Source organism: Octodon degus, unplaced genomic scaffold (assembly GCF_000260255.1).
Source record: "Octodon degus isolate 3935 unplaced genomic scaffold, OctDeg1.0 scaffold00108, whole genome shotgun sequence".
In the NCBI taxonomy this organism is placed as follows: domain Eukaryota; kingdom Metazoa; phylum Chordata; class Mammalia; order Rodentia; family Octodontidae; genus Octodon; species Octodon degus.
In genome coordinates, this window is record NW_004524684.1 from 6354145 (window position 1) to 6381794 (window position 27650).

Below are 27650 nucleotides of genomic sequence, written 5' to 3' on the forward strand. Positions count from 1 at the left end.
ACTAATAGTGTTTAGACAAGGTATCATGTCTGCATCTTGTACTCTGAATAACTACTACTAAGACAGCAATATGCCATGTATTAATTATTGTAACTGTCCTACTAACCTGTTTTGAAACTGGCTCATTGCTACTTCTTTCTCAATAAAATTAATATAAAAAAGAATTATAACATTTTTACAAATTTCTTTTCAATCAAAGACCATTTTCACTTCAATGGCAATTCTAAACTTTGACCTATTCCTTCTCATTTGTCATTGAGGACAACTGTGGGTGATGCCTATTTAATATTGCTCTGTTTCCAGAGTACCATAGTTTTCTATGCATAGATCTTTTATTTCCTTTGTGACGTTGACTCCTAAGTATTTCACTATTTCCATGTTATTGTGAAAGGTGTTGTTTCCTTAATTTCTCCCTCAGTTGTTTGTAGTTGGTGTACATGGATGTTAATAATTTTTGAGTGTTAACTTTGTATCCAGCTATACAGTACTGAATGTGGTGATTGAATGTACAAATATTTTGGTGGGGTTTTGGGCTTCTGTGGAGAATCATGTCATCTGTCATCTCCAACTAATGATAGAAGAAATGAAAAAATACACCTTGCTCATGGATACTAAGATTCAACATTGTAAAAATGGCCATTCTCCCAAAATTAGCACACAGACTTAATGCAATCCCAATCAGAATACCATTATCATACTTCACAGAACTACAGAAAACAGTGCTAAAATTCATTTGCACTAGAATAGCAAAGGCAGTCCTAGGCAACAAAGGCAAGGTGGGAGGCATCACAATCCCTGACTTTAAAATATACTACAAAGTCACTGTGATAAAAACAGTGTGGTCCTAGCAAAACCTTAGTCTGAGGCTCAATGGATCAGATTATATGATGCAGAAAAAACTCTAAACACATTCGTCTACCTTATCTTTGACAAAGGGGCCAAATATGTTCACTGAAGGAGAGATAGCCTCTTTCATAAATGGTGCTAGAAAAATTGGCTTTCCACATGCAAAAGACTAAAACTAAGTTCGTGTCTCTAGTCATTCACTAAATGAACATCAAAGGGGAACAAATATTTAAATATTAAAGCAGACACACTAAATTTATTAGAAAAGAGGATGGGTAGAAATATCAAAGATTTCATGAACAAAAACACAATCACACTGGAAATACTACTAAGAATCAATAATGACATCTCATCTTATTAAAGTGTTTCTGCACAACAAAATAAATCAACAAAAGAGTGCAGACACAAGCCGTGGAGTAGAAAAGACTTGCAGCCACTTGTCCCTCAGACAAAGAAACTGTATCTAGAACATATACAGAACTGAAACAAAATCAGACCTCCCCCAAATTGAAAGACCCAATCAGAATGAGCTTCTGCAATGAAAATGTGCTTTTCAGATGAAGAAATACAAATGACAAAGAAATATATGAGAAAAATTTCAACATCATTTGTCATTTGAGAGATTTATTATCTTTTGTAAACAAAAACTCGGTCATTTTTGATGGTGCCTGGGTTTCATTAGCTTGCTCATGAATGCAACCCACGTACTCTACAAAGGTTATGCAAATGTTTGCCTACATTTTGTTCAAGTATTTATTACTTTATTTTAAAACTTTATCTCCTTTACTTACCTGATATAATCTAGGTATACATTTTTTGTTACAGCGAAAATTCTGGCAGAACTATTTGGTAAGTCAGCCTTAACAGCTAAATGAAATACATGCCTTTGGGGAATTTTCAATAAACATGCACTTTAGTACCACATGTGGATTGTGTGTGTTATGCCCATGTATTTGCCTAATTCGTTAATACAATGTTCTTTTGATTCCAGCAATTTTATGGAAAAAATTGACAAATGAAAGAAGATTTAATTTTTTTTCTCCTTGGTGTGCTACACAGAATCTATGTGGTCAAGGGCTGACTTTCCAACCCATTAGAGACAGGTGAAGTGGTTTTAAGTGGTTTTGGTGAAGTCACCCCGTGTCCATCAATATTAAGATAAAATGAGGCCAGTCAGACAGCTCAGCAGACTAAAGCGCCTGCTGAGGCAGAGTGCAGCAGCCGGGGTTTGATCTGGCATATAAACGGGGTTTGATCTGGCATGCTGAGACAACGAAACTGGGCGTGGTGGCGTGTACCTGTAATCTCAGCTCTTGCGAGGTTGAAAACAGGAAGATTGCTACAAGTCTGATCTACGTAGTGAGACCCTGTAGAACCTGTAGGCCATGTACTAAATACCATGCATATATATATATATATATATATATATATGCAGAAAGATACCATGGCAAGGGTGGGCGGTGTTTGATTTTCTCTCTATACTTTGAACTCTATCTGTCTATATCGTGCTGTGCATCTCAGAGTGAATGGCTTTGCTGTTTGTGCTCTGCCTTCCCTACAGAGTAGAATTAGGTGGAATTAGGATCCCATTTATTTTATATGTATATGTCATATTGTTTTATGGGAAATTAACCTGAAAATGTAAAGGCATTGTTTTACCATTTATTTGTTTATTTGGTACAGGTCTTGCTATGCAGCTTGGACTACTAGTGATCCTTCTGGCTCAGCCTCCCCAGGGCTGGAGTTACAGGCCTGCTCCATCACACCCAGTTTCAGTAGCTGGCATGTGTGGTACCGGGGATCAAACCCAGGTCCTTGCGCTTGCCTGGCAGGTGCTTAGACCACTGACCTATCTCCCTCACCCAAGCATTTTGAACAAAATAAACACTATGTATCTTTAGTATCTATGCATCTTTCATTAATTGCTATGCTAACCATTATTCACTTAAAGCTCTTCATTGTATTTCATTATTCTTATTTTAGTTCAAACATCTTTCTCTCAGAAGTAAACCAGTGCACTAGCTCCTGTGCAACTATTTCAGAGACTTCTAGGCAAAGAATTTTTTTTTAATACTGAGAACTACCTACCAATTTGGAAAATAATCTCTGAAAGTCTAAACCACTGTGCTTTACGTTAGGCATCTGTCAGATATTTGATGCTAAGACAAAGAATGGTCTAGGATAGCCCAAGAAATTCAATTCAGTTAGTGTTTTTCTGGTCACTCAGTCAGTCAATACCTCCCAGTGGTAATATAACTGCGTGAAGGTTAATACCCAGAAATTTCTATATTTGAATAATAGACTTTTGGGGCCAAAGAGATGCTCAATAGAATAAGCACTTCCCTGGCAAGCACGAGGGCTTGAGTTCAATCCCTGGTTCCGAAAAAAAAAAAAAAAAAAAAAAAACAAAGAATAATAGACTTTTTCAGAAGTTGCTTCAATTTTATATTTCTTTGATTAATTCAGGACTAGATTTTACTATCACTAAACACTAAGACCAAGTAATTTAAGGAAGTATGATGAGGTTTAGAGAAACCATCCTTAACAAGGAATAGGCATTTCTAATCATGTAAGAATTATTTTGAAAAGAAGATTGACATACTGTAATAAACATATGTATCAGCTGGGAAATGTAAGACCCTAAAACTGTATTTGCTTGTTTGCATGTCTGAAGGGGGAAAGGACAGTGCCTAGAGCTTGGGTTGAAAGGACCTCAGGGTGCGTTGGGCCGGAGAAATCACTGGTGCCACGCGATGAAGGAGATGAACCGGGACAGTGGCAGGCACTCGGCACTGGGACTGTTATCAGTCCTTGGAACACATGATTGCTATTTTGTTCTGTACATGAAGAATGAAAGAGAGGTCACTTTAATAACTTGCCTGATATCACTCTGTAAAAATCAGCCCCCAAAACAGACATGGAAATGTTTGCACTTTCTCATTTAGACTCACAGTGAAATTCCTAACCTACCATGTCACCCTTGCGTTGAGTCTGAGCTTGTTGCTATTTCTTTCAGTTAGCAAAGCATTCCAGGAGGTGGCTAATTTGTATGCAGAGTGAATACATAACACTTGACATTGCTGGCCTAGGATTTCTCTTACAGTAGTTTTGGCAAAAGTCAAGAAAGTGTTTATTGGTTTGTCTACCTTTATATTGCCTGTCAAAGGGGTCAAACTTTTATATTATATAAGCATTATTTGATTATATTCTATTTAGTTTAAGAAATTAATAATTCTGAAAAGCAAATTTACTCCTACTTCACAGATCACACCCACATCCACACTCACCCGTGCACACACACACACACACGCACACACACTCTTCTCCTTGCCATCCATTCACAGAGGCTTTATTTATTTTTAAACATTTATTTATTTGTGTGTGTGTGTGTGTGTGGCCAGCTCAGCCCACCAGGGGGCAGGGCTGGCTGGCATGTGGTGCTGGGGGATCGAACCGTGGTCCCTGTGCTTTGGCCAAGCTTGTTCTAAGTAGGTGCTTTAGACCACTGAGCCATCTCTCCAGCCCCCACTTCGCTCTTTCTCTCTTACACTGTAGTGGCTTAGTAAGCACTTAAATCTCAACAACTTTATTAGAAAGTATCATCTATCAATCCTTTAAAAGCTTCAGGCTACCACAACAGTCATAACAAGCCAAAGCAAGGACTTACTATAAAATGAACAAGATGTTTTAAGTGCACCTGAAGAAAATAAAAGCAATTTTACTAAAAACCCAAAAGCATATCCAAAAGCATACTGTATTCAAGATAGCAAATCTGATATGTAAAGACACCATTTCCCTTACGTTACTGTATGGGTATAATGTAATTTAAGTATTTGTATAGAATTTCCTTTGCCTCTCAATTAAAAGTTTTAAAGATTTTAAGAAAAAAATATATCTGTATATACAAAATAGCATAGATATTCAGCTACTTTCTCTTAGTTCAGTGAGAAGAAAGATTTGTAGTGATAGTTTAGACAAGCTATCATGTCTGCGCCTCCTCCGCTGTCCCTGTCGGCCTCCACCTGCCTCTCGCAGCCCGTCTAGGCCTTTTGGCCATCGCTGTCCCTGCTCGCGCCTCGTTCACAAACCGCAGCCCACCTCCAGGCCCCCGATGCTCCTTCCGGCTGCAGGCGCAAAGTTCTCTTGGTCATGAGCGCGCACCGCGATTCTCCTCTGCACCACGTCTGCTAGAGCTGCTTCTAAATACGCGGGCTAAGCGCTGAACCCCAGCTGCGGGGTTGCCAAGGGACCCGCGCAGCCCCGGCTGCCCACGCCTGCTGAGTCAGCACGCGCGCCGGCTGGGCGTGCGGGAGAGAGCGCTGCGCGCACCGCAGGCCCTGTCCAGCTGCTGCGCGGGCCTGAGCGCCACCACGTTTTTTTTTTTTTTTTAATCAGAGTCTCATTTACCCTATAAGTGCTCATATTTAGCGCTAGTCAACATTAGAAATGGAAGTAAGGTTGTACAGGATTGGTAAATACAGGGCTATAAGCTTCTGTGTTTGCAAACTAAATTACTAAATCTACTAATTAAGAAAACCCTACTGCATGCTCAAGCTCTTATATTCTGAGGTCTCTGTGGTAGTTCAAACTTTTCTCTATGAAGGAATCTATTTAAATAATGCAGATGATGGGGACTAACTGAGCATTTCATAGCAAGCACTGGGATATGCTAGTTTATAACTGCGGGAGAAACCTAATCTTTAATTTATTTCTTTTCCCGTATTTAACAAAAAACAATGCAAGGAGAAATACAGTCCTTCTGTGTTTGTCTTGAACAATGGGGGAGACTGATATTTTTAGGCCTAGATTTTTATGCAGTATCTTACACAACAGAGGTTGCAAAATATGTTCATTCACCGATAACGTGAACACACTAATCACTGTCAGAGTTGTAAGATACTTTGAAATACATGTCTAGAGGCGGCGCTGCAATTCCCGGTGAAAGAAGACTGCTGGGGCTGCTGTAGACGTCCACCAGTGATATGGAGCTTCTTCCACTTTCAAAGCCATTGAAGTAAGATCCTGAATCACAGCTTGCTTTCTGGGCTGCCTCCTCTCTTCTGTTAACATTAATGGCGATATGGTTTTACTCACTTGGTTATTGGAAGAGCTTGAGCAGAAACTTTGGTATATTTCTAGGATTAAAGAAGTATATTTATTCTGGCTCACTGTGGATGCAAACTGAATTTTGATTCTCAAGGAAATTAAATTCAGGCTATTGAAAATACTTAAGGAAACGAATGATTTATTGGGGTGATTTGTTTTTTTAAGTGCACACAGAGAAGAAAACTGAATCTTGGACAAAGTTGTGACTCAAATGCTTGCTAATGGTTGGCTTAGAAGATTAACAAAAAGGCAGCGACGAGACAGATGCCTGATGGCAAAGAATGACCCTGTCAAATGTAGCACATCTAACTAATAAATACAACAGAAAAAAAGGATAGGAATTCAACAATGGTTGTTATGTTGTATGATGTTATCTTCAAATTAGTAGTTGAGGTTACCGGATGTAAATGTGAAAAATTGGCTTAAAAACATTGTAAGAAATTAAAAAGAATAAAAAGAAAAACTTCAAAAATAAACAAATACAACAGACTAAAAGAGCTCCATACCCTAGCTTCAAGTGTAATTAGGGGGTTTTAATGTAAATTGGGAAAAAGCTTCTCTGTACAACTGGAAGGTGTAGTTGGTTTGATCTAACCAGAAACTGTCTTTATTGCTTTCTCAGTAAGCACACGACATTTCAGCAGCTCTGAGCAGCAACACACACTCTGGAATCAAACATTCACTCCTAATTTAATGATCGCTACAATTTATAGGTGTCAGCCAGGCGATGCACACTGGGCTCACTTGCCCTTCCATTATTCACGTACTGAAGGGATAGAAGCCATTTAATTAGTACAGATAGGCCCCAGACTAGTACTGCTTACTACAACCCAGAACCCCACCACTTCAGTAGATTTCTCACATTTTCACCCACTGGATTAATCTCATGCTGTGACGGAAATTTCTAAGTCACTACTACAAGGAGGCTGAAACATTATTAGAGAAAATAACTAAGTGGTAATTGACTTTTTAAATCTGACACCAGAATAAACAGACTTGCTTAATAAGCAGAATGAGGATATGGATATTTAACATTTTAAAGAAAACTTCAGTAACAGATTCAACAGAAAATTTCCACCCACACAACATTGCTTTTTGAAAGTTGTACACTGTAATACCAAAACAAATAAAAAATTACAAAATAAACTATCACAATCTATGATATACTTTAGTGCATGTATGTGATGTATCTAACGTATGCTTTCAAGTATGTTGTCCTGGGAAATATCCTTGAGTTCAATCCCCTTGTGTCCATAAAACAAAGGTTTTAGGGAGCAGCACGACATGCTAATGACAAAGCAGGTTATTCTGGGGGCCTTCTGGGTAAGAAAATGGATTTGCAAGGACACTTTTGGGGTGAGGAACTGAAAGGAGTAAAAGTACATCCAGCACACTACATATTTTGTCTGCAAGCAGGTCACACTGCTTCTGCTTTCCCTCCACCGAATCCTCTGCGCCCGGTGACTGACAGCAGAGAGAAGAGAAGGCAAGGCCTGGCTCACACAGAATGAGATAGAAGCTGTCTGCGCATTCTAATTAAGTGGGACACAAAGTTGAGTCCAAGTTTCTGCAGGGACGAAACGATCATGCAGCTCAAATTGATGCATTCTACCTACTTGGAATAAATACATGCAACACTTTCATGCCTACCCTGTTTCTATGTCCTTCTTAATATTTTTCCTGAAGGGTTAGATTTATTGCAGTTTTCTTCTATTATTAGCTGCCTTTTTGATACCTCTTATAACCCAGCTTCATGTATATATGAAAAATGGATATTTTATCATTGCCAAATATCCACAGTAATGCAAAGTCAAAACTACTTTTCCAAATGTTACCCTAATATTAAAATCAGAGAAAAACCCCCACAGGTAAAATAATTAGAGGCCAGTCTCCCTAATGAATATATATGCAAAAATCCTATTGTTTAGAGAAGATATCATGCCTGTATACTATACTCTGATTAACTATCATGAAGACAATAACATGCAGTGTATCAGCTATTATAACTGTCCTACCATCCTGTTTCAAAACTGTTTGATAGCTTGCTTATCTTTTTTCTCTTTAAAATAAATGACCCGACCTGCGGGTTAGTCAACAAGGACCCTGGAGGGGGAGCGGGGATGAAATAGGGACAGGAGACATGAGAAATGGAGGCAAGACAAAGATTCTGATCAAGCCCCGTTTATTCAAGGAAGTCTCAGCAAACTTATAGGAAGCGGGGAAATGAGAGGGAGGAGTGATTACACGTCATCAGGTTGCTAGGTACTGGGGGGGGTCTCTAGGGTGGAGATCAGGCACGTGACCTCTGGGAAACGGCTCGGCGGGGAAACAGAAACTTAGCTCCAGGAAGGTCACAAGACAACAGATCAAATGCAGCAGTCTGTAGTATGAGGCCAACCATTGGTCTCCCACAATAAAAATACTAACAAACAGAATGCAGTAAATCATCAAGAAGTGCGATACGTCACCTACAAGTGCGACTGATCCCAGGAACTCAGCAATGGTTCAATATATGCAAGTCAATAAATATAATACACTATCTCAACAGAGCCAAAGCACACAAGATTATCTCAATAGATGCATAATAAGCCTTTGACAAAGTCCAACACCCATTCATGATAAAAAAAAATCTCTGTGGAAAATCAGAAGAAATGACCTTTACCTCACCATGACAAAAGTCATCTATGACAAACCAAAAGCCAACATCATACTAAATTGACAAAACCTGAAAGCTTTCACTCTAAAATAAGGAACAAGACACCATTCCTATTCAATATAGTTCTGGAAATACTAGCCAGACCAATTAGACAAGAGAGAAAAATAAAAGGAATAAGGATAAGATAGAAAGATGTGAAATTATCATTATTCACCAATGACACGATATCCTACATAAAAAAACCAAAAACCCCACTAAACGACTTCTACATTTAATAACCAAATTCAGTAGCACAGCTGCATACAAAGTCAACACTCAAAAATCAATAGCATTTCTGTACGCTAACAACAAACTCACTGAGAGAAAAACCAGGGAAATCACACCCTTCACAATGACATTCAAAAATTAAAGAAACAAAGGAAGAAAGAAAGAAAGAAAGGAAGGAAGGGATGATGTTGGAATTAATTTAACAAATGAAGTAAAAAAACTATACATTGAAAATTGCAGTACTCTGAGAAAGGAGATTGAAGATGATATCAGAAAATGGAAAGGAATCCCTTGCTAATGGATAGGAAGAATGAACATTGTGAAATTGGCCATACTCTCAAAATTGCTATATAGATTCAATACACCAACTAAAATACCTTTTGTATACCTCAAAGATCTAGAAAAAACATTCCTAAAATTCATCTGGAACCAGAAGAGACCTAGAATACCAAAAAAAAATCCTAGCAGGAGGCATAGCATAACAATCCCTGATTTGAAATTTTACTACAAACCTACCATGAAAAAATCAGCATCGTACTGGCAAAAAAACCAACCAACCAAACAAACAAACAAACAAAAACCCCTGAGGATCAATGGAACAGATTATAAGATGCAGACACAATGATAAACACTCTCAATCACCTTATTCTTGTCAAAGTGGCCAAACATGTTCAGTGGAAGGAAAATGGCTTCTTTAATAAATGGTGCTGGAGAAACTGAATTTGCACATGCCAAGGAATAGAGTTAGACGCATGCCTGTCACTAGGCACTGAAATCAAAATGCATTAAGGATCTAAATATTAAAACAGAAACACCAAATCTACTGGGAGAAAAAGTAAGTGGAAATCTTGAAGATGTGCAAAGGCCTGAGTTCAATCCCCAGTTCCGAAAAAAAAGAAATCTTGAAGACATAGGTGTAGGCAGAGTATTCATGGAAGAAAAGAAAAATCCTAAACTGCGTGAGAAACATTTCAAAGAATCAATAAGTGGTATCTCACTGTATTAAAAAGTTTTTGCATATCAATAGAAATCATCAATGAAGGAAAAAACATCCCACAGAGTGGGAAAATATTTTATCCTATTGTCCCTCAGACAAAGGACTTCTATCTGAACATAAAAAGTATTGAGAAAGATTAGGCACCCAAGATTCAAAGACAATCAAAAAACAGGCATCCAAAATGAACAAACATGGAAAACCAACATATGAAAAAATATTTAACATCATTGGTCATTTGAGAAATACAAATTAAAACAACATGGGGATTGCATCTTACTTCAGAAATCTTGGCTATACTCCAGAAATCAACCAATAGAATATACTGGCAGGGCTGTGTGGAAAAAGGAACTGTTCTCCACTGGTGGACAGAGTGTGGGCTGTTGCAACCACTGTGGAAATCAGTGTGGAGATTCCTCAGAAAACTAGGATTAGAGGTCTCATTTGACACAAGTATCCCCTTTTGGTTACCTTCCCGGAAGAATTTAAAGCATCATACCGTAGTGATATATGTGCGCTGATGTCTATAAGAGCACAATTTATAATAGCGAAATCTTGGAAACAACCCAAATAATGTTAAACCAATAAATGAATAAAAGTATATGACAAGGCTGGGGAAATGGTTCAGTGGAATAAGCGATTCCCTGGCAAGTACAAGGGCCAGAGTTCAACCCCCACTTCTGAAAAAAAAAAGTTATTTTTATATAGTGGAGTACTCCTCAGCCATAAAGAAGGGTAAACTGGAGACTTTTATAGATAAGTGGATGCAACTTGAGGCCACACTCATCAGTGAAATAAGTTAGACCAGCATGTATAAACACAGTGTTATCTTCCTAGTGTAATAAATTGAAAGAATAAATAAGATCCAAATTATGTAATAGATATTGTGAAAAGGAAAGAAACTGTTCAAAAAGAAAGAACACCTGGGATGGGGGATAGGAGAAAAGGAAGAAAGGCAAGAAAATTATATATATACACATACACACATAAGATACTAAGATAGTTATACTACCAGTTTCTATTACTTCATTGAAACGATACATTTGCACTTATATTGTCTGATCAATTCTGCATGCCTGTATCTTGTAATCTGAGCAACTACTTTGAAGACAGTACACATTGTATTAACCATTGTTAATCTCATTTTATCTTTATTTGAAATTCTGTACCACTACTTTTATTTTCACTTTTTAAAAAGTACTTATCCAAGATATTGCTGCCAAAAAGCCACATGACTAGAAGTGACTCACATTTCATTACATATTCCTTTCTGCTCCCCTCCTCAGCCCACACCTCTGTGTTCAACAACTAAGCTGGATCAGCTGTGGGGTAGAGTCAATTCACTTCAGTACAGCCATATTGTCTCACAAGATTTAAACAAAAATCAAGTGGCTAGTGATTCGCTCTTCCTTGAAAAGCAAGCAAGGTTTGTGGGGGGCTGGTAGGAAAAGAAATCAGCATGAGGCTGAGTGGTTCTAGTCACTGGCAGTTGTTAATGCTTAAATTTTAATTGAAATTTTCAGGTTTCAAAAAAGGGAAATTAAGTAGCTAAAATTATATATGGGCTTTTATACCTGAGTTCCTGAGTCAAATCTAAACTAGTCGCTGCTATTTCTGCATGCAATCCTATAGGCTTTTTTTACTCAGCAACCATTCCTTCAGCAGCTCTACTGACCAGGCTTTCCGCCGAGTGCTGGGAAACCAGGATCTCAAAGCAGACATCTGGCCTAAGAGTGCTTCTGTCTTATGGAGGAGGCAAGCATAAAAATAGGTAACTTAAATCAAGAACAGAAATAGGCTCCGAAAATGTTAGCATAAGCAGGTGCAAGCACTGGGGTACAGTGGGAAAGCAGGCAGCCTTGGGAAGAGGGAGGATGACACAATGGCTCACGGAGTTTGGGCCTGGTGGGCTCCCACGTGAGACCTCTGCTCTGCGCTCCCACACAGGTACCTTCTCCTTCTCTTGCTCTCTTCCTGGGGGAGCTCCTGGCCTGTGTCCCAGATCTCCTGATCCTTGCTTCTGGTTGGATTTGGTCAGGCACCATAGAAGAGCAGAATGGGAGGAAAGGAGGACAGAAGCATCTCTCTCCATCCTGAGTGGCCTCTGGACTGACTTTTGGCCTCTGTGTGTCTCTCTGTGGCCCCTGCCCTCTCATTGTCTTTCTGCCCACAGTGGCTTCTTTCTGCTGCCCTGTTATCCCTACTCAAACTCCCAGACTCTTGTGAAAGTACAGAGCCAAGTTCCAGCCATCCATTCTTCTAACTTACACAGTTGGAGGGGGTTGTGTCTTCTTGCTTGGGTACGGCTGCCTGACTGAGTGTGAATTCCTGGCAACTAACTAGCTGTGTCTGAAGCCCAGGCAGTTTTGCCAGTAGATGGGGCACAAAGCTACAGCCAGGCAGACTGGTTTATACAGACAGGTGGGTAAAAGGGTTCCCGAACTCAAGGTGGCGCGCTGGGGAGCACGGCAAGAGTCCAGAAAGAAAAGAAAAATCCAAGGAAAGGAAAAATTGAGAAGCAGAACCATGTACTATCCACGTAAGTGCAGGTAACAGAGTACCATTTAGAACTAGTGCTTCTCAGATTAGGTTTCTTAGGACAGAGAGCAACTAACATGCTTAACAATAGATGAGAATTGACCCCCGAGTCTCCCTTCTGCCCCCTGATGACGCTGGGAAGCGTGACCACCACCGTTCTTCCTCACCGTTGGAGTTTGGTGCCGTCTTCCTGAGCTCAGCACGTGCGCGGACCTTGCACGCTGCTGGCCCTTCGGCTTTCTATTTACATCAATGCCCCGTATGCTTTTATTTACCTATTAGCTAATTCGAAGACTCGGCTGAGGTAGCACTTGGAATACACTTAGAATACTTAGATTTACTGAGGAGTTGTTGCTGCTCATGAAGGATAGAAGAACTGTCAGATTTTATCACAGTGTTGATGAAGAAAGTCTGGTTGTTGTGTTTCTCAGAGATGCTCTCACATGTTTGCTGCAGTTAAACGCTCATTTTGCTCGGGATTGTACTGAATCTGTATAACAATTTTAGGATTATGGCCATTTTCACAATGTTGTTTCTTCCTATCCAGAAGCAGGGAATATTTTTCCATTTTCTTAAATCCTCTTCAATCTCTTTTCTCAGAGTACAAAAATTTTCATTGCATATAAATCTTTTATTTCCTGTGTGAGATTGATTTCTAAGTATTTCATTTTTTGACATTATTATGAATGGCATGGTTTCCTTAATTTCTCTCTCAGGGTGTTCATTCTTTGTGTACAAAAATGCTACTCATTTCTGGATGTTGATTTTGTATAAAATACCATTAGTATAACTCACAGAGCTAGAGAAAACTCTTCAAATTCATTTGGAACCAAACTAAACCCAGAATATCAAAAGCAATCCTAGGAAACAAGGAAAGGCAGGACGCATCACAAACCCTGACCTGGAATTATACTATGAAGCTACTGTGATAAATTAGCGTAGTGCTGGCATAGAGACAGACCTGAGGATCAGTGGACCAGATCAGAAGATGAAGACACAACTGAAAATATACTGAGCCACCTTATCTTTCATAAAGGGTCAAACAGGGGCACTGGAAGAAAGATAGCCCTTTTAATAAATGGCGCTGGAAAAACTGGCTTCCCACTTGCCAAAGGCTAAAACTAGACCCCTGCTTATCACCATATACAAACTACAGTCAAAATAGATCAAAAATTTCAATATCAAAGCAGAAACACTAAATTTTCTGGAGGAAAATGTAGGTAGAAGTCTTAAAGACATGGGAGTAGGTAGAGAGTTTATGAACAAAAAACAAACTGCAAGGGAAATACTTCAAACAATCAACAGCTGGGATTTCATCTTTTTGAAAAGTTTCTGTACCTCAAAGCAAATCTCCAACAGAGTAAAAAGAAAACCCACAAACTGGGAATAAAATTATAGCTGACTGTCCCTCCAACAAAGGCCTTCTATCTAAAACATACAATGAATTAAAGATATCAGGCCTCCTGAATTCAAAGACTTAATCTAAAAATGGCCATCTGATATGAATAGCCACTTTTCAGAGGACAAAATACAGATGGCAAGTAAATATATGAAAAATGTTCAATATCATTGGTCATTTGAGAAATGCAAATTAAAATAACATTGAGATTCCATCTCACCCCAGGAAGAATGGCTAACATCATGCAGTCAGCCATTAACAGATACTGCTGGGGCTGTGGAGAAAAGGAAGCTCTTCTGTACTGTTGGTGGGAGTGCAGCCTAGTACAACCACTAGAGAAATAAATGTGGAAATTCCTTTAAAAAGCTAAGATTGGAGATCCCATTCAAGCCAGCCATTCCTCTTCTGGATATTTTTAGAGAAGAACTGAAAACCTCATACCACAGCAATGTATGTGAACCCATGTTTACAGCAGTGCAATTTGTCATAGCTAAACCTGGAAACAACACAGATGCCCACCAATTGAAGAATGGATAAAGAAGATGTGGCATCGTTACACAATGGAGTATTATTTAGACTTTAAACAGGATAAATTTGAGTCTTTTGTCAGTAAATGGATGCAACTAGAGAACATACTCTTAAATGAAATAAATCAGACTTGCATGTGCAAATATCGCATTGTCTACTTAGTGAGAGAACCTGAAAGAGAAAAATGGAAACTGAAGGGTACAGTAGACACTGCGAATAGGAAATGAGCTTATTCAAAAGGAAAGAGTTAGAGTTGAGGAGAAGGACAGGAGATGGAATGTGGGAACGGGATTTCTTTATGTATGTAAGCAGGATGGTTTGGACAACTGTACTGTGCATTTCTGCTGGTCTATGGAAAGAAGCAGTTAATGTTTTAATTTGTTTCTTCTCCTTTATTCGATTGTTTGTACTTTTTCTCTTCTTAATTTTTATATATTTCTTTCTTTTTTATTTCTTCTTCCAATTTTATATACATATATCTGGTAATATGAATAACTGGTTGGAAGACAATACTGTGTATTACAATAAATATAATGAAATTCATACTACTTTGTTAAGTGAAATTCTTGATCACTTGCAATTTTTCTGTTTTAATTCCAATCTGTACTGTATTTAAAAATAAAAAAAATAAAAACATTGATTTTGTATTTTGAGGTAATTTATTACTTGTTTGATAAAATGAAATTATTTAATTTCAAACATGACTTTTACTTTAGAAGTTGGTACAGTAATTAATTTTTACTGAACTTTATTTATTCTAAGTTTCATATATGTAAGCGTTTCCATAGCTTATGTGCAGTTTTAGGATTGAATTTTTGGAAAGTTTCTAACTTACTGGTACATTTTAGATATACATGATGATCCCATTCATCATAGGGAATTAGCACCTGTACATGACTTATCTTAATTATTTTCCCGTTCCTTCCTCTCCCCTCAATACCTCTTTCCCTCCTTATTTACAAAGCCTTGGTTTCCACTTTTCCTCCTCTCACTTTGCTTTCTCTTCCTTTGCCACCCCCTCCCGAGTTCCCCTACCTAGTTGAACATTTTCTTCCAATTTCACAATTTCCAGTACACGTTGTTCCTTACTTTCCTCTTTGGTTTCTCACCCTACAGAAACTGCAATATTCACATAGGTGTGTCTGATTTATTTCCATTAGGTGTATGACATCAGGTGCAGCCATCTATCTAGGAACCAAGGAGCACCTCATTGTATTAAAAAAAAATCCACTGCTTATTTATCCATTCATGGTTTGATGGGCATTTGGGCTGTTTCTAAGATTTAGCCACTATACATTGTGCTTCTATAAACATGGGTGTACATACATCACTATGCTGTGATGGCTTTAATTCTTTTGGGAAATTAGCAAGAAGGGGGATAGCTGAGTCAAATGGAACTTCTGATTTTAATTTCTTGAGGAATCTCCACACCAGTGTCCACAGTGGTTTCACCAGCTGACGATCCCATCAACAGTGGAGAAGGCTTTCTTTCTCCCCACAGCCCTGCCAGCATTTGTTATTGTCTGATTTGCTAATAGCCACCTTTTCTGGAGTGCAATGGGATGTCAACCTTTTAATTTCCATCTGTGGAGTGAACAGTGACATTGGAGAATTTTTTTCATGTATTACTTGCCATGTATATTTCTTCATCTGATAAGTGTGCTTTCATTTCATATGTCCATTTTTGGATTGGTTCTTCAGGTTTGGCGGATCTGATTTTTATGCATTCTAGATAGTAGTGCTTTGTCAGAGAAACAACTATTTCTTTCCTTGTCTTTTGTCATGCACTAAACTAACATATAAATGGATCAAAGATTTAAATATTAGGAGAAAAACATTAAATCTACTGGAAGAGAAAACAGGCAGAACTCTTGAAGACTTAGGTGTAGGCAAAAACTTCGTGAGCAAAACTCCAATAGCATGAAAAATATTACAAAGACTCAACCACTGTGAATTCATCTTATTAAAAAGCTTTTCTATTGGCAAAAGAAATTGCCAGTAGAGTGAAAAGTCAACCCACAGAGAAGGAAAAAAAAAAAAAAAAAAAAAAACTTAAGATTGATTTTCCATTTGCATGATATTTTAAGGAAAACATTGTTTTTGCTCTTGGCTTGTAAATATTTCACAGCCGTGATGATAATGTAGCACAAGGACACAAGCCTCCTCCTCCAGGACTCAGAGCACTAACTCACCCTCCGCATCTGCTAGCCCTCCGCCTCCCGCCGGCTGCTTCACAGGCTCCAGTCCGTTTTGCCCCATCTTCCCTCTGTTTAAAAAGAGAATAAAAATTCCTATAAAAGGGCATTATATATTCAGATCTGCCATGGCTTATTGAAACGGCAAATATACACTCAGCTAATTGTTCTCTAGCATGTGCATTTTAAAATGGAAACTTGCTTATTACTCTTACTCAATCCAAGAATAGTATCTCGAAATTCATAAGTTTTACTTATAGAGTAATTTATCAAACAATCACACGATCATGAAATTTTCAAATTTCTGAAACAGTTTTTTTTTTTTCATTAAATAACTCTTTAGCTGACACACAGAAACAAAAAGTGCTCACAGTAATAGACACTTTGGCATACGTACACAAAGTAGCGTCCACACTGGGTCAAATCCATCTGCCTCCTCAAAATTATTATTTCTTTCTCCATTTTTAATTCTAGAGTTTTTAATGTCTTTATCATGTTTAAAAATGGGCTTCTAGTGCTTTCTTTGGTGACACATATAAAATTAATGAGCTTCTAGAGATTCTCTGGTTAGAAGGGAAATAATGAATTAAATAACATACGAAAATAGAAATGAAACCCCAGAAGATATTTTCCAAAAGGGGAGATACAAATAATCAACAGACATGTGCAAAAATTGCGACCTCTGCGTTTATGGAGAAGTGCCCAGGGGGCCCCCGGAGGCACCTCCTCCCTCCGCGAGGAGTGCTGAGAGGCGCGCGGGGCACACGCGGAAGAGGAAGCGCTCCGCACCCGCGGGCGGTTAGCCCTTCCTGCCGGCCTCGGCGGGAAGCAGTACAGAGGCGGGCGACCACAGCAGAACTCGCACAGCACGCTCTCCAGGCCCGCAGGTCGGCCTCCGCTATGTCACCAGCCGCAATAGCCAAGAAACGGCAGAGGGAGACGTAAGCGTCCATCTCCTGGTGGGGGATGAAGAAGATGCGCACAGACACACAGTGGGACAGTGTTCTAATGATGGACACTTGCGTCGATTTGAGGGAAGTTTAGAAGTTTAACTAAGTGACTCAGCAGGGGCCAGGGCCTCGCTTTGTAGACGTCCTCGTCCTGCGCAGGAGGAGGGCACGAGGGGGTGGTGTGGGTGCTCCGCTCGTCTGGGGTCGTTACCCTGCTTGCAGCACATGGAGGAAGAGAGGCTTGCTCTCCGCGTTCTGTGTTTGCTGGCTTTGCTGCCTTCTGCCTCCTTGAATTGTTGCCCTCCTCACTGTGCATTCCTGCCTTGGAGCCAGCTGATTACAGACTGAAACCTCCACAGGCGTGAGCTAAATAAACTACGTCAATTGTTTGGGCATAAAATGTGTTAGCTCCTGTCATTTGCAGCCACATTCATAGGAGTGAACACAAGTGTGTAAGCCGTATGGAGCACTCACACCTATCTGTGGCTCTCCAGAGACCAGAACGTCCCTACCTATAAGAGGGATCGATGTAAATGTAGAAATCACTTTAACTTGAAAACCATGGTGTTGTTCCGTCAGGACAATTCAAGGTCAAAGATTTAGGCACAGATTGCAGTTAAGCGATTATGAAAGGGCTAATTTCACACAGATTATCAAATTTCTAACCTTTTGTGTGCCTGCATGTGTGGCTTGCTTCGGGATATGTTGTCTTTTTTGATCCATGCGCAGAACTTGAGCTTGTGGAGTCCTTTCATTGAGATTCAAGTAATTATGTTTTAAAAAATGGACTGCACTGTAGGTACCATAAACGGACCAAAGCTCCAGGAGTTTAGCAGCACACTCCCTCCAGCATTACACTGCATGCCCAGGGAGCCAAAATGCAAGGGAACGTGAGGATCTTTCTTATACTTTGCTGAACTTTGAGGAAGTTTTAATTTGTAGTAGCTGTAACAAATATCAATGCTCGGGAATTGTCAGAATTATTTTCGCCCTAGATTCTATATTTTAATGCTTTCTGCCCACAGTCTTTGATTCTAATGAATAATGAATTTAAATTTAGAGACAGCCAAAGTGCAGCGTCTATTTTGGGGATTACCCGGAACTTGCAGCACAGCATAGCTAAATGGGGAACCAAGGAAGTGAACTGGGGTCCTATAAAGAATGTAGTCTCTCTGAATTCTTCACAATCCTCCACTCGGAGCACACTGCACATTTCATAATTCATAGTTTAATAAGTCACCAGGTGCTCACAGAGTAACTATCCTAGCCCCAGCGATGGTGTGCTAGACATAACTATTGGGGTATATAAAATCTAATAAATATAATTTCTTACAAGTATTATACAATGTTTTAAGAAAGTGAGTTTTCTTTTCCTTTATATGACAAGATAATAATATTGTGAGCCACTTAGAGAGGCTTTGATTTACAATGGAAATGGGAAAATGGAAAAAAAATATCATATGCATATAAAAACCACGTAATTTCACTTTAGATGTTCAGATATTTAAGAAGTAGCATAATGAACTCTATGAAAATTACAAGTTCCTCATCAGTGTTAAATTATACACCCTTAAAGGTACAGATAACTGAAAGGACACCCATTTGCCTGTGGTGCAAAGCCTTCATAAGCTCAGATGCTGTTCACAGTGTACAGAGAGATGGAGTGGACTCCCTGGGGTGGCCCTCATCCTGGGTCACCAAACGCCAAGGACCCATGAGACTTGATCAGCTTAAGGGTCCTATCCAATCATACAGAGCTGAGAGGTACAAAACCTCTGCTGCAGTCCACAGTCCAAGCGTCAAAGGCCAATAGAACAAATACAAAAAATCTTCAGATATACAGATGATAAAACAAGAATTTGCTTTATTTTAGGTGGAAAACTTATTTAGGAGTTTCAGCATACACACTGTGAAAATGAATTTTCTCTATTATTTTTCTTTTGTAAACAGAACCGTTAACTATTTTTTAAAGAATTTTATTTATTTGTGTGTGTGTGTGTGTGTGTGTGTGTGTGGCCAGCTCAGCCCACCAAGGGGCGGGGCTGGCTGGCATGTGGTGCTGGGGGATTGAACCGCGGTCCCTGTGTTTTGCTAAGCTTGTTCTAAGTATAAGTAGGTGCTTTAGACCACTGAGCCATCTCACCAGCCCCCAGAACCATTAACTATTGATACTATTTTGGTGATCAAAAGGAAATATATATACAAACTTTATTAATCCTCAATGTTCAATATTTATGAAAACTTTATCCAAACAAAGAAATTCTATTTCATGAGCAGATTTCACTCAGTACTGGAGCACAAGAAGGACACGTGTCACGAGCCTCAGGCAGAAGGAGAGCTGGGTACCGCAGGTGACTGTGTCTCTGCGGTCTCACAGACCGTGCTCAGCCCTGCCCTCTTTACACCGGCCACACACAAACCTGGTGACACCACTGTGTACCTTCACACCTCCATCTGAGGCTTATGAATGTCTAGGTCATGTAGTGTGCCTATCACATACTGTATATGTGAAAAATATTTTATTATAAAAAAACTCTTTTTAGCTCAGAAGCCTTGCAAAGTCAGGTGACAGGCTGAGTTTGCCCTGGTCTAGACCCTAGGACATGGCTATCCTGGAGAAGCTCCGAACCCAGAAGACTTGCTTACTGGGCAGGAGGAGGAGAGACCTGGCAGCTCAGCCTGTGATACCAGAGCAGTAAGGGGCTGCATATTTCTCTTGGGTGCTGCTACACTTTGCCTCACATGCCACAACCTGTTCTAACACTTCTTCAATATGACCTGCCTTAGTTTTGATTTTTATTTAGAAAATGATATTCTTGAGCGCTAATATATCACAAATGGACTTTATTTTAGTGGTACCAATCCAGGAAACTAGAGACTACTTGTTCTACAACATATAAAAACACTTCAAAATCTTCCATTTTTATTGTAGAACAATTTACAGCTGAAAACTCTCCATGACTAGCACTGTGTACTATCTGTTTTGAAGATGATATGGGTTCTCTGGATGCCTTTCATTTTCTCCCTCTTCAGGGTAAATGGATCTATCTTTATCTGCAAAAATAACAGCGTATGAGCCCGGTAACTGCGTGAGCAAAACACCCGCGCACTGCCGCTTAGCTTCCGTCTGGCAAGGCTCAGCGACTGGCGGTTTTTACATTAAGCGCAGAGTGCACCAGTGAAACTTCTGGTAGTGATGAGCCTGCGTCCTTAGAATTAACTGGATTCACGCTTAATCTTTCTTGAATAATGTATTCCATGTAGGAATAAAGAGACCTAGTGACTCAGAACTGTGTAATTATCTACTTATTTCCTGAGAAGTGTTAGGAAGATCTTACTCACGACGCCGTTAACCTTGAAGTAACAGAAAGATCCACTTACATCCGTGGCACTGGGAACAGATTGGTGTCCCCAGCGGGGCCGCTGCCTTCGCTGTCCACACTGTAGCCACTGCCAAAGCTGCTGCCCGAGGAGCCGGTCGATGCTGAGCTGTCTGCAGGCCGTGGGTTGCTGGGCTTTGCTGCATGGTGTGGGAAGAGCCAACACCACAGTCACTCAGAGACTTGCCTGGGCCCCACATGCGTAATTACACACTTTCTTAGTTGATGCATAGACGATCCGCTTTGTTAAGGACTCTGCCTCTCAGCCCCCCTCTCCTCCTCACTTTTTTAACCACTCATGAGCACCGAATGACTTTACTTGTTTATTGGCCATTAAAGCAAGACCCAATTACTACTGGGAAAACCCATTTAATTACTCAGATTGAGGCAAGTAGTACTAAATTATACTATTACCATGATTTTGTGTCTGGTATTGCAATTATGTTATGCAAACAAATGACAATTTGGGCTATTTCACTGAGAAAAGAACTCGAGGATACTTTGGTAGCTAAAACTGGAAGAATAACAGGAGCTGCTTAATTATTGTCCATAGTAATAACCAATCACCTCAGGAGTGAACGTGTCAAATAAAAAGATAATTTCCAGAAATGACAATTCTGTGTTCATTTGTGTGGGGCTCTACCAACATCTCTTGCACTTTTTAAAATTAAAAATATTTTTTTTCCCTTAAGAATTTTATACTTCATGATTCAGACTTACTTCAAAAAATTTGTAAGTTTTCTTTTTGGATCATGAATCCGTATGCCCATATTCCTAATTTGAGAGGCAGCTATGCTCACCATTACGCCACTAATGCCACACCCATATTCCCAATTTGAAACAGAAGGTTTGCTTTAAATTAGGTATCCGAGGTGCAGTACTAGTGTCAGCAGGGTTTTAAATTTGAGAGAAAATTTTCCCACAAAAAGAAGGAAGAGAGACAATGCTGCCTCCTATTCTGTGGAAGAGAACTTTTGCTAGTAGGGTTTTTTTTTTTTTTTTTTGTATTTTTTTAGGGAAGGATCTACAGGGTCTCACTACTAGATCAGACTCGTAGCGATCTGCCTGTTTACAGCCTCCTAAGAGCTGGGATTAAGGCACGCACCACCACGCCCAGTCTCAGTTTCCCTCTCAGTGCGCCCCTGGGGCGGGACTGGCAAGCAGGCCCAGGGATTGAACACTGGCCCCTGTGCCCGCTTGCAGGCACTTTAATCCCCTGAGCTATTTGGCCATGCTAGCAGGTTTTTGAACATGTTGATTTCCATCTTCTGCCAGGGAGAACAAGCTCTGGTCATCTCAATCTAGCTGTGACTCTGCATGCACTCTGGAGTCTTTACCCCCTGCAGGCTTGGCAGTGCCTTCTAAGAGGAGTCTAGGAGCAGCCCTGTGACCTGGCCTTCCCTCGTGTGACATGGGTCATCGGAGCCTCATCTCTTTGGGGCTTCTGCAAAGTAGTGCCTTGGAGCTTACACAGTCCCTGCAAATCAGTTCCTCTCCATTTTATGCTAAATCTAGATGTGCTGCCAACTATAGAACTGCTTAACATCACTCTCCTCCATGCTGCATCCCTGTCTGTTAGAGGTCTCAGACCACGGAGTGGGTGCCCACCACCGAAGGAAGAGGTAATGATCATTTCGCGACCCCAGGATTGCAGCGCCTTTCTTAGGGAAATACGCAAGAACACAATGATTCTTTTTTTGAACCCAGAGATTCTTAATCCGGGGGAATTTTGACCAAGATAAGTGGAAAAATGTAGACAATTTTGGCAAAACACTGAGAACAGTGACATTCACCTATGTGAATGTGGGAGGTAGGATCAAGTCTTGCAAGGGATTAAATTTTCCCTTCTTCCATTTGTTGTCTCCCAGTTGGGAACAGATGTTCAGCAAAGGTTCATGTAGCCTCCAGTGCAGTAGCTACTAGCTACACGTAGAAATAGACCGGCAGAGAAAGAATAGCTATAACATTTGTTCATTATTTTTTTCAGTGTGTGGAGAAAAGCCCCAGATGGCACATTTAGTATTAAAGGAAACATGTATTAAAAGAATAATTTTTAAAATGTAAAGGTAATATAACTCGCATATAAAAGCATGAACTTATATAGAGCATATTAAACTGCATAGGCAGCCATAGAATGGATGAGTCAACTGGCTGTAAGCAAGGAAAGTGGCTGTGCTTCTTGGGAGGCACTGTGTAAGCCAGCCGGAGACACTGTTAGTGTATAGTATTATACTGAATTGGAAACAGTAATTTCATTAACCAAAGAATCTTAATATGTTATTTTCAAAGACAAACCTTAATAAAAATGAATTCACGCACTTTATCGTTACTCAATTAAAGCAACATTATCCATGAACAAACTCATAAATGCATGAGAATAACTGTATTATAGAAATAATCTTATTTACATTTTAAAACTTTTCTAGGATTTTTTTCATCAACTATAGTTCATACCTGATCCAATTTCTAGTTTCACAGACTGTAAAGCAGCATTATTAGATAAAAGAAAGAAGTTTAGAAAATAACATAAGGGAAGATCTCTTGGATCTTCCCGATCTCCTTGAAAGAAATTTCATTCAGAAGTTCTATGTGAATTTTCAATATTTTAGGGGGCTGGGGAGACAGCGCAGTAGAAGAAGTGCTTGCTTGGCAAGTACAAGGTCCTGAGTTCAATCCCCAGTATCACTAAATAAATAAATAAATAAATAAATAAATAAATTTTCAATATTTGAAATGCAACCAAACATTTTAGAATAAATATAAAAAGAAAACCAGATCCCGGGCATGCATAATGGAGAACTCTATGTGTGTCTCATATCTCTGCAAAATAGGATTCCATTTAATGTTGGTAGTATTTAGAATTTAGATGGCTAAATGAATCTAGACGCTTGCCATGATCTTAAGAAAACAACCAGTGCCTGATTGACTCTTTTATTTTTAGCCTAATATGTAAATGTAGTGTAGAAATAGTCCAGCTTTAAGACTTTCTGAAAATGAAGTTGCAATGAGGCGGGACTTTTGCCTTTAACTGCGATACACCAACCTCCAAAAGCAGGAGCTGCAAGGCAACATACAAATGCAGAGGTTTTGATGAGCTGGTGCTGAAAATCCAGGTGTTTTAATGGTTCGTAGAAAAAACCTGAAACAACACATGTGCCGTCTACTTTCGCTTTCCTGCTAGAGCCCAAGTAAGGAATGGTCAGTTGCGTTGCCTTATCTACATTCCCACAATTTTTTTTTTTTTAATCTTTTTATTGGGAGGGGAGAACCGGAGATTGAGCTCAGGCCCTTGTGCTTGCCAAGCAAGCTCTTATTCTACTGAGCCATCTCCCCAGTCCAACTTTCCTACAATTTTTTAATGAACCAAATCCTATTCAGATTTAATATCGAGGCGAGATCTTGCATAATTTGGGGACATGCGCAGGTCTCAGCTCTTTCTTTAGTTTGCTTCTCAAGGTTGATTATTGTTCTGCTTTTCTCTCAAGGCTGCAGTCAAGAAATAGTTCATGACTAAATGAAGAAATAACCATACAGAAATATGCTTTCTCTAAACCAAACACCAAAACATCTGAATGGTTTTGGTGATATTTCATGTTTGAATTCAACTATGAATTTTTTAAAAAAATCTCTAATCAAAAAGCCACTTGAAGGCCAGGGACACAGCTCAGTGGCACAGAGCCTACCTGGCACGTTCAATTCCCCATACCAAAAAAAGAAAAAAGCCACTTGACTTGGCCATGTTTGTTTCTCCTTATGATCTTTGCCAAAGGAACTGCAATGAATCAATTTTTTCATAGATTTCTCTTTCTTTCTTTCCTTTTTTTTCTCCCCCGAAACTGGAGATTGAACTCAGGCCCTTGTGATTGCCAGGGAAGTGCTTATTCTACTGAACCATCTCCCCGGCCCCCTTTTGTAGATTTCAAAATCAGAAATGACCACTCTAATCTGCTCTACCATGTAGAGAAGTGTCACTGGCTAGGGTTTTTTTTTTTTTTTTTTTTAAATGTATTTTAGTACAGGGTCTACAAGGTCTCATTACACAGGTCAGACTTGTAGAGATCCTTCCTGTTTTCAGCCCCCCAAGGGCTGGGATTACAGGCATGCGCCACCACACCCAGTCCCAAATGCTGTCTCTGCACACCCTGGACGTGGGGCTGACAACGCGCGCTGGGGATCGAACCGCGGTCCCTGCACCTGCTTAAGCAGGCCCTTTAATATACTGAGCTGTCTGGCTGGCCCTTAGATGTTTTTATTTATTTATTTGTTTATTTATAATAATCCCAATCTCCTCAAAAAACTTTTGAGCAAAGAAACCATTTAATGATAATGCACTAAACACTGAAAGCATAGATTTTATAAATTACAGAGAAGTTCCTAACAGGCCAAAAATATTAAATATACATGCATACTTAGATTGGAGTAACAAAGAAAAGATTAGGAATGGCAACGCTATATGGGAGAGAAGCTGAGAAATGCTGGAACTTGTGCTCCTCCCTGTCATGGCAGACAAACTTGGGCAGCGTAGGCTTATTTAAGTGGAATATCTCTGTTTTTCTACGTTCCTGAAGGAAATAATATTTTCAAATATTAAAACCACATATGGCACTATGTAACTTCATGATTTCAAAATTAGCAATTTAAACCCGCCCTTCCGCGCCTTCTCCCAGCGCTCCTTCAGTCTGGGAAGCGGACGCTCGCGGAGCAGCAAGCCCTGCGCTGGCGTCTGCTACACGGGAAAGGCGACTACTCCGCAGCCAGGTGGAGGATTTTAAGGACAGTGAGCCACGATCTGGAGCCAAGTTGTGGGACGTGCACGACTTGTTTTGAGGTGCTCGCTGGACTCTCAAGCAGGGGCGGGTGGGAGGGACGTGGGGGCACACCGGCCCGCAGGCTGACCTCGGGTGCGCTCGGCTGCCGTCCCAAGCCACGCTCAGCTCGGACGTCCTGGTCCGCTGGCCCCGGGTGAGCCTGCGCGAGGAGGCGGCCCGCGTGACAGCGGGGGCTTCTGCTGCCCGTCTGCCTCCAAGCAGGTGGCCTTTTGGGCGCAGTTCTCGCCCACTGTACTCAGAATCTGTCTCGGTGCCCAGCCGGGAGGCAGCACCGCGCTCGGGGCCCGGGACCCGGCCGCAGGGACGGAAGGGTGGCACCTGCATCAAGGGCCCTCCTGTCGCGCCCGGGACTCGACTGCAGGGCTCACCCTGCCTAGGCCACGCACTCGTCGGGAGGGAAAAAGGGAGCCACGCCCGTGCTCGCGTGGAGCAGGAGGGCCCCTGTGTCCCGGTGTCCCTGCTGGCGTGGCCTCTGCTCCCCAGACGCGGGCACCCTGCGCAGGTGCCCACCATGCTCCAGGCTTGTTGCGTAGACGGTAAGCTGCTCACACCCAGCGTCGCATTTGCAGACGCCGTCTGCAGGGCCGTGAGGCCGTGGGAAACCACGGGAGCGCCATGCATGAGTCTCCTTATTCAAAAAGTTAGAAGATGGAACTGAAAGAAGTACCTAGCTATTTTGGACATCATGTATTTAGAGAATGTATTTTTGTTTTTCATTTTAGGGACCTTTTCTACTTCCTGAGCTCTGCTTTGCTGTCCGCCCTCCTTTCGCCCTCCTTTCTTCCCTTGCCTTTTTTCTGTTTCTCCTGTTGTCACTCCCTCTTTATTTCCCCTCTTGCAGTTTCACTGTCTTTGAATCTTACCTGTTGCTGCGATTATTTTTTGTTATTTTGCTGACGGGATTTTGCTGTTATTGCCTTTTAAAACATCATTTTCAGTTGGAGCTACAATGTTCGGTGAAGCTCTCAGCGCTGTTCACGCTTTCTCCTCTCCATCCATCTATGTAGCTTCTGGCTGAGGGTTTTTTTTTTTTAAGTCAGGGATTGAACTCAGGCCCTTGTGCTTGCCAGGAAAGTGCTTATTCCACTGAGCCATCTCCCCGGCCCCAAAGAAATCAAGTTTTCAAGATACTTTAATGAATAATGCAACCTGCACATATTTCATGCAATCAGTGTAATTTGCTCTTTCACTTTCTTTCCTTTTTTTTTTTTTTTTTTTTTTTGTATTTAGTACAGGGTCTTCAGGGTCTTACTATGTAGATCGGACTCACAGTGATATGCCTGTGTTCAGCCTCCCAAGCACTGGGATTACAGGCGCACACCACCGTGCCCAGTGCGTTCTGGGGGCGGGGCCAGCAAGGCAAGCTGGGGTTCGAACCCCAGCCGCTGTGCTCTGCCTAAGTAGGTGCTTTAGTCCGCTGAGTTATCTGGCTGGCCAAATTAAAGACAGATTAAAACCTCTTTAATTTTCATAGGTAATAGGAATTGGGCTGAAGGTCCACACCCAGTGGCACTCCTCTGCGTCTGTGCTAACCTGAATTTCCTTTCTTAATTTCTACTGAAGATTGTATCTTAATCAAATTGGTTTTAAAATCCAAAGTGACCAGCAATATCAATGTTTTCTCCTAAATTTTGTTTAGCTATATCTTTTGTATATTTTGTATCACAATTAATGATTAATAGTTTAAGATGGTCACATTTCAAAAGTACTTTAGATGGCCAGGGAAGATAATTCAGCAGCATAAGTGCCTGCCTGGCAAGCACAAGGGCCTGAATTCAATCTCTGGCAACAAGAAAACGAGAGAGAGAGAAAGGGAGGGAGAGAGAGAGAGAGAGAGAGAGAGAGAGAGCGAGAGAGAGATTGAGATTAAAAGCACTTCAGAAGATTTTGTTTCTCTGAATCTACATGAGTGTATTATCTATGTTAGAAAAAATAAAGGAAATAGAGCCCTAGAAAAATGGC

The 27650-nt window shown here is 40.5% G+C and overlaps 1 protein-coding gene across 1 annotated transcript in view; it reads right to left on the minus strand.

Annotated features, from left to right (window-relative positions):
* Pclo (piccolo presynaptic cytomatrix protein) overlaps positions 1 to 27650 on the minus strand; it is a 488156-nt gene that overhangs the window by 36182 nt on the left and 424324 nt on the right. Inside the window, exons 22-23 of the mRNA XM_023724320.1 lie at positions 20861 to 20999; positions 16527 to 16600 (exon numbers count right to left, since the gene is read on the minus strand). Of these exons, the coding sequence (XP_023580088.1) occupies positions 16527 to 16600; positions 20861 to 20999 (213 nt within the window). The remainder of the gene's footprint in view (positions 1 to 16526; positions 16601 to 20860; positions 21000 to 27650) is intronic.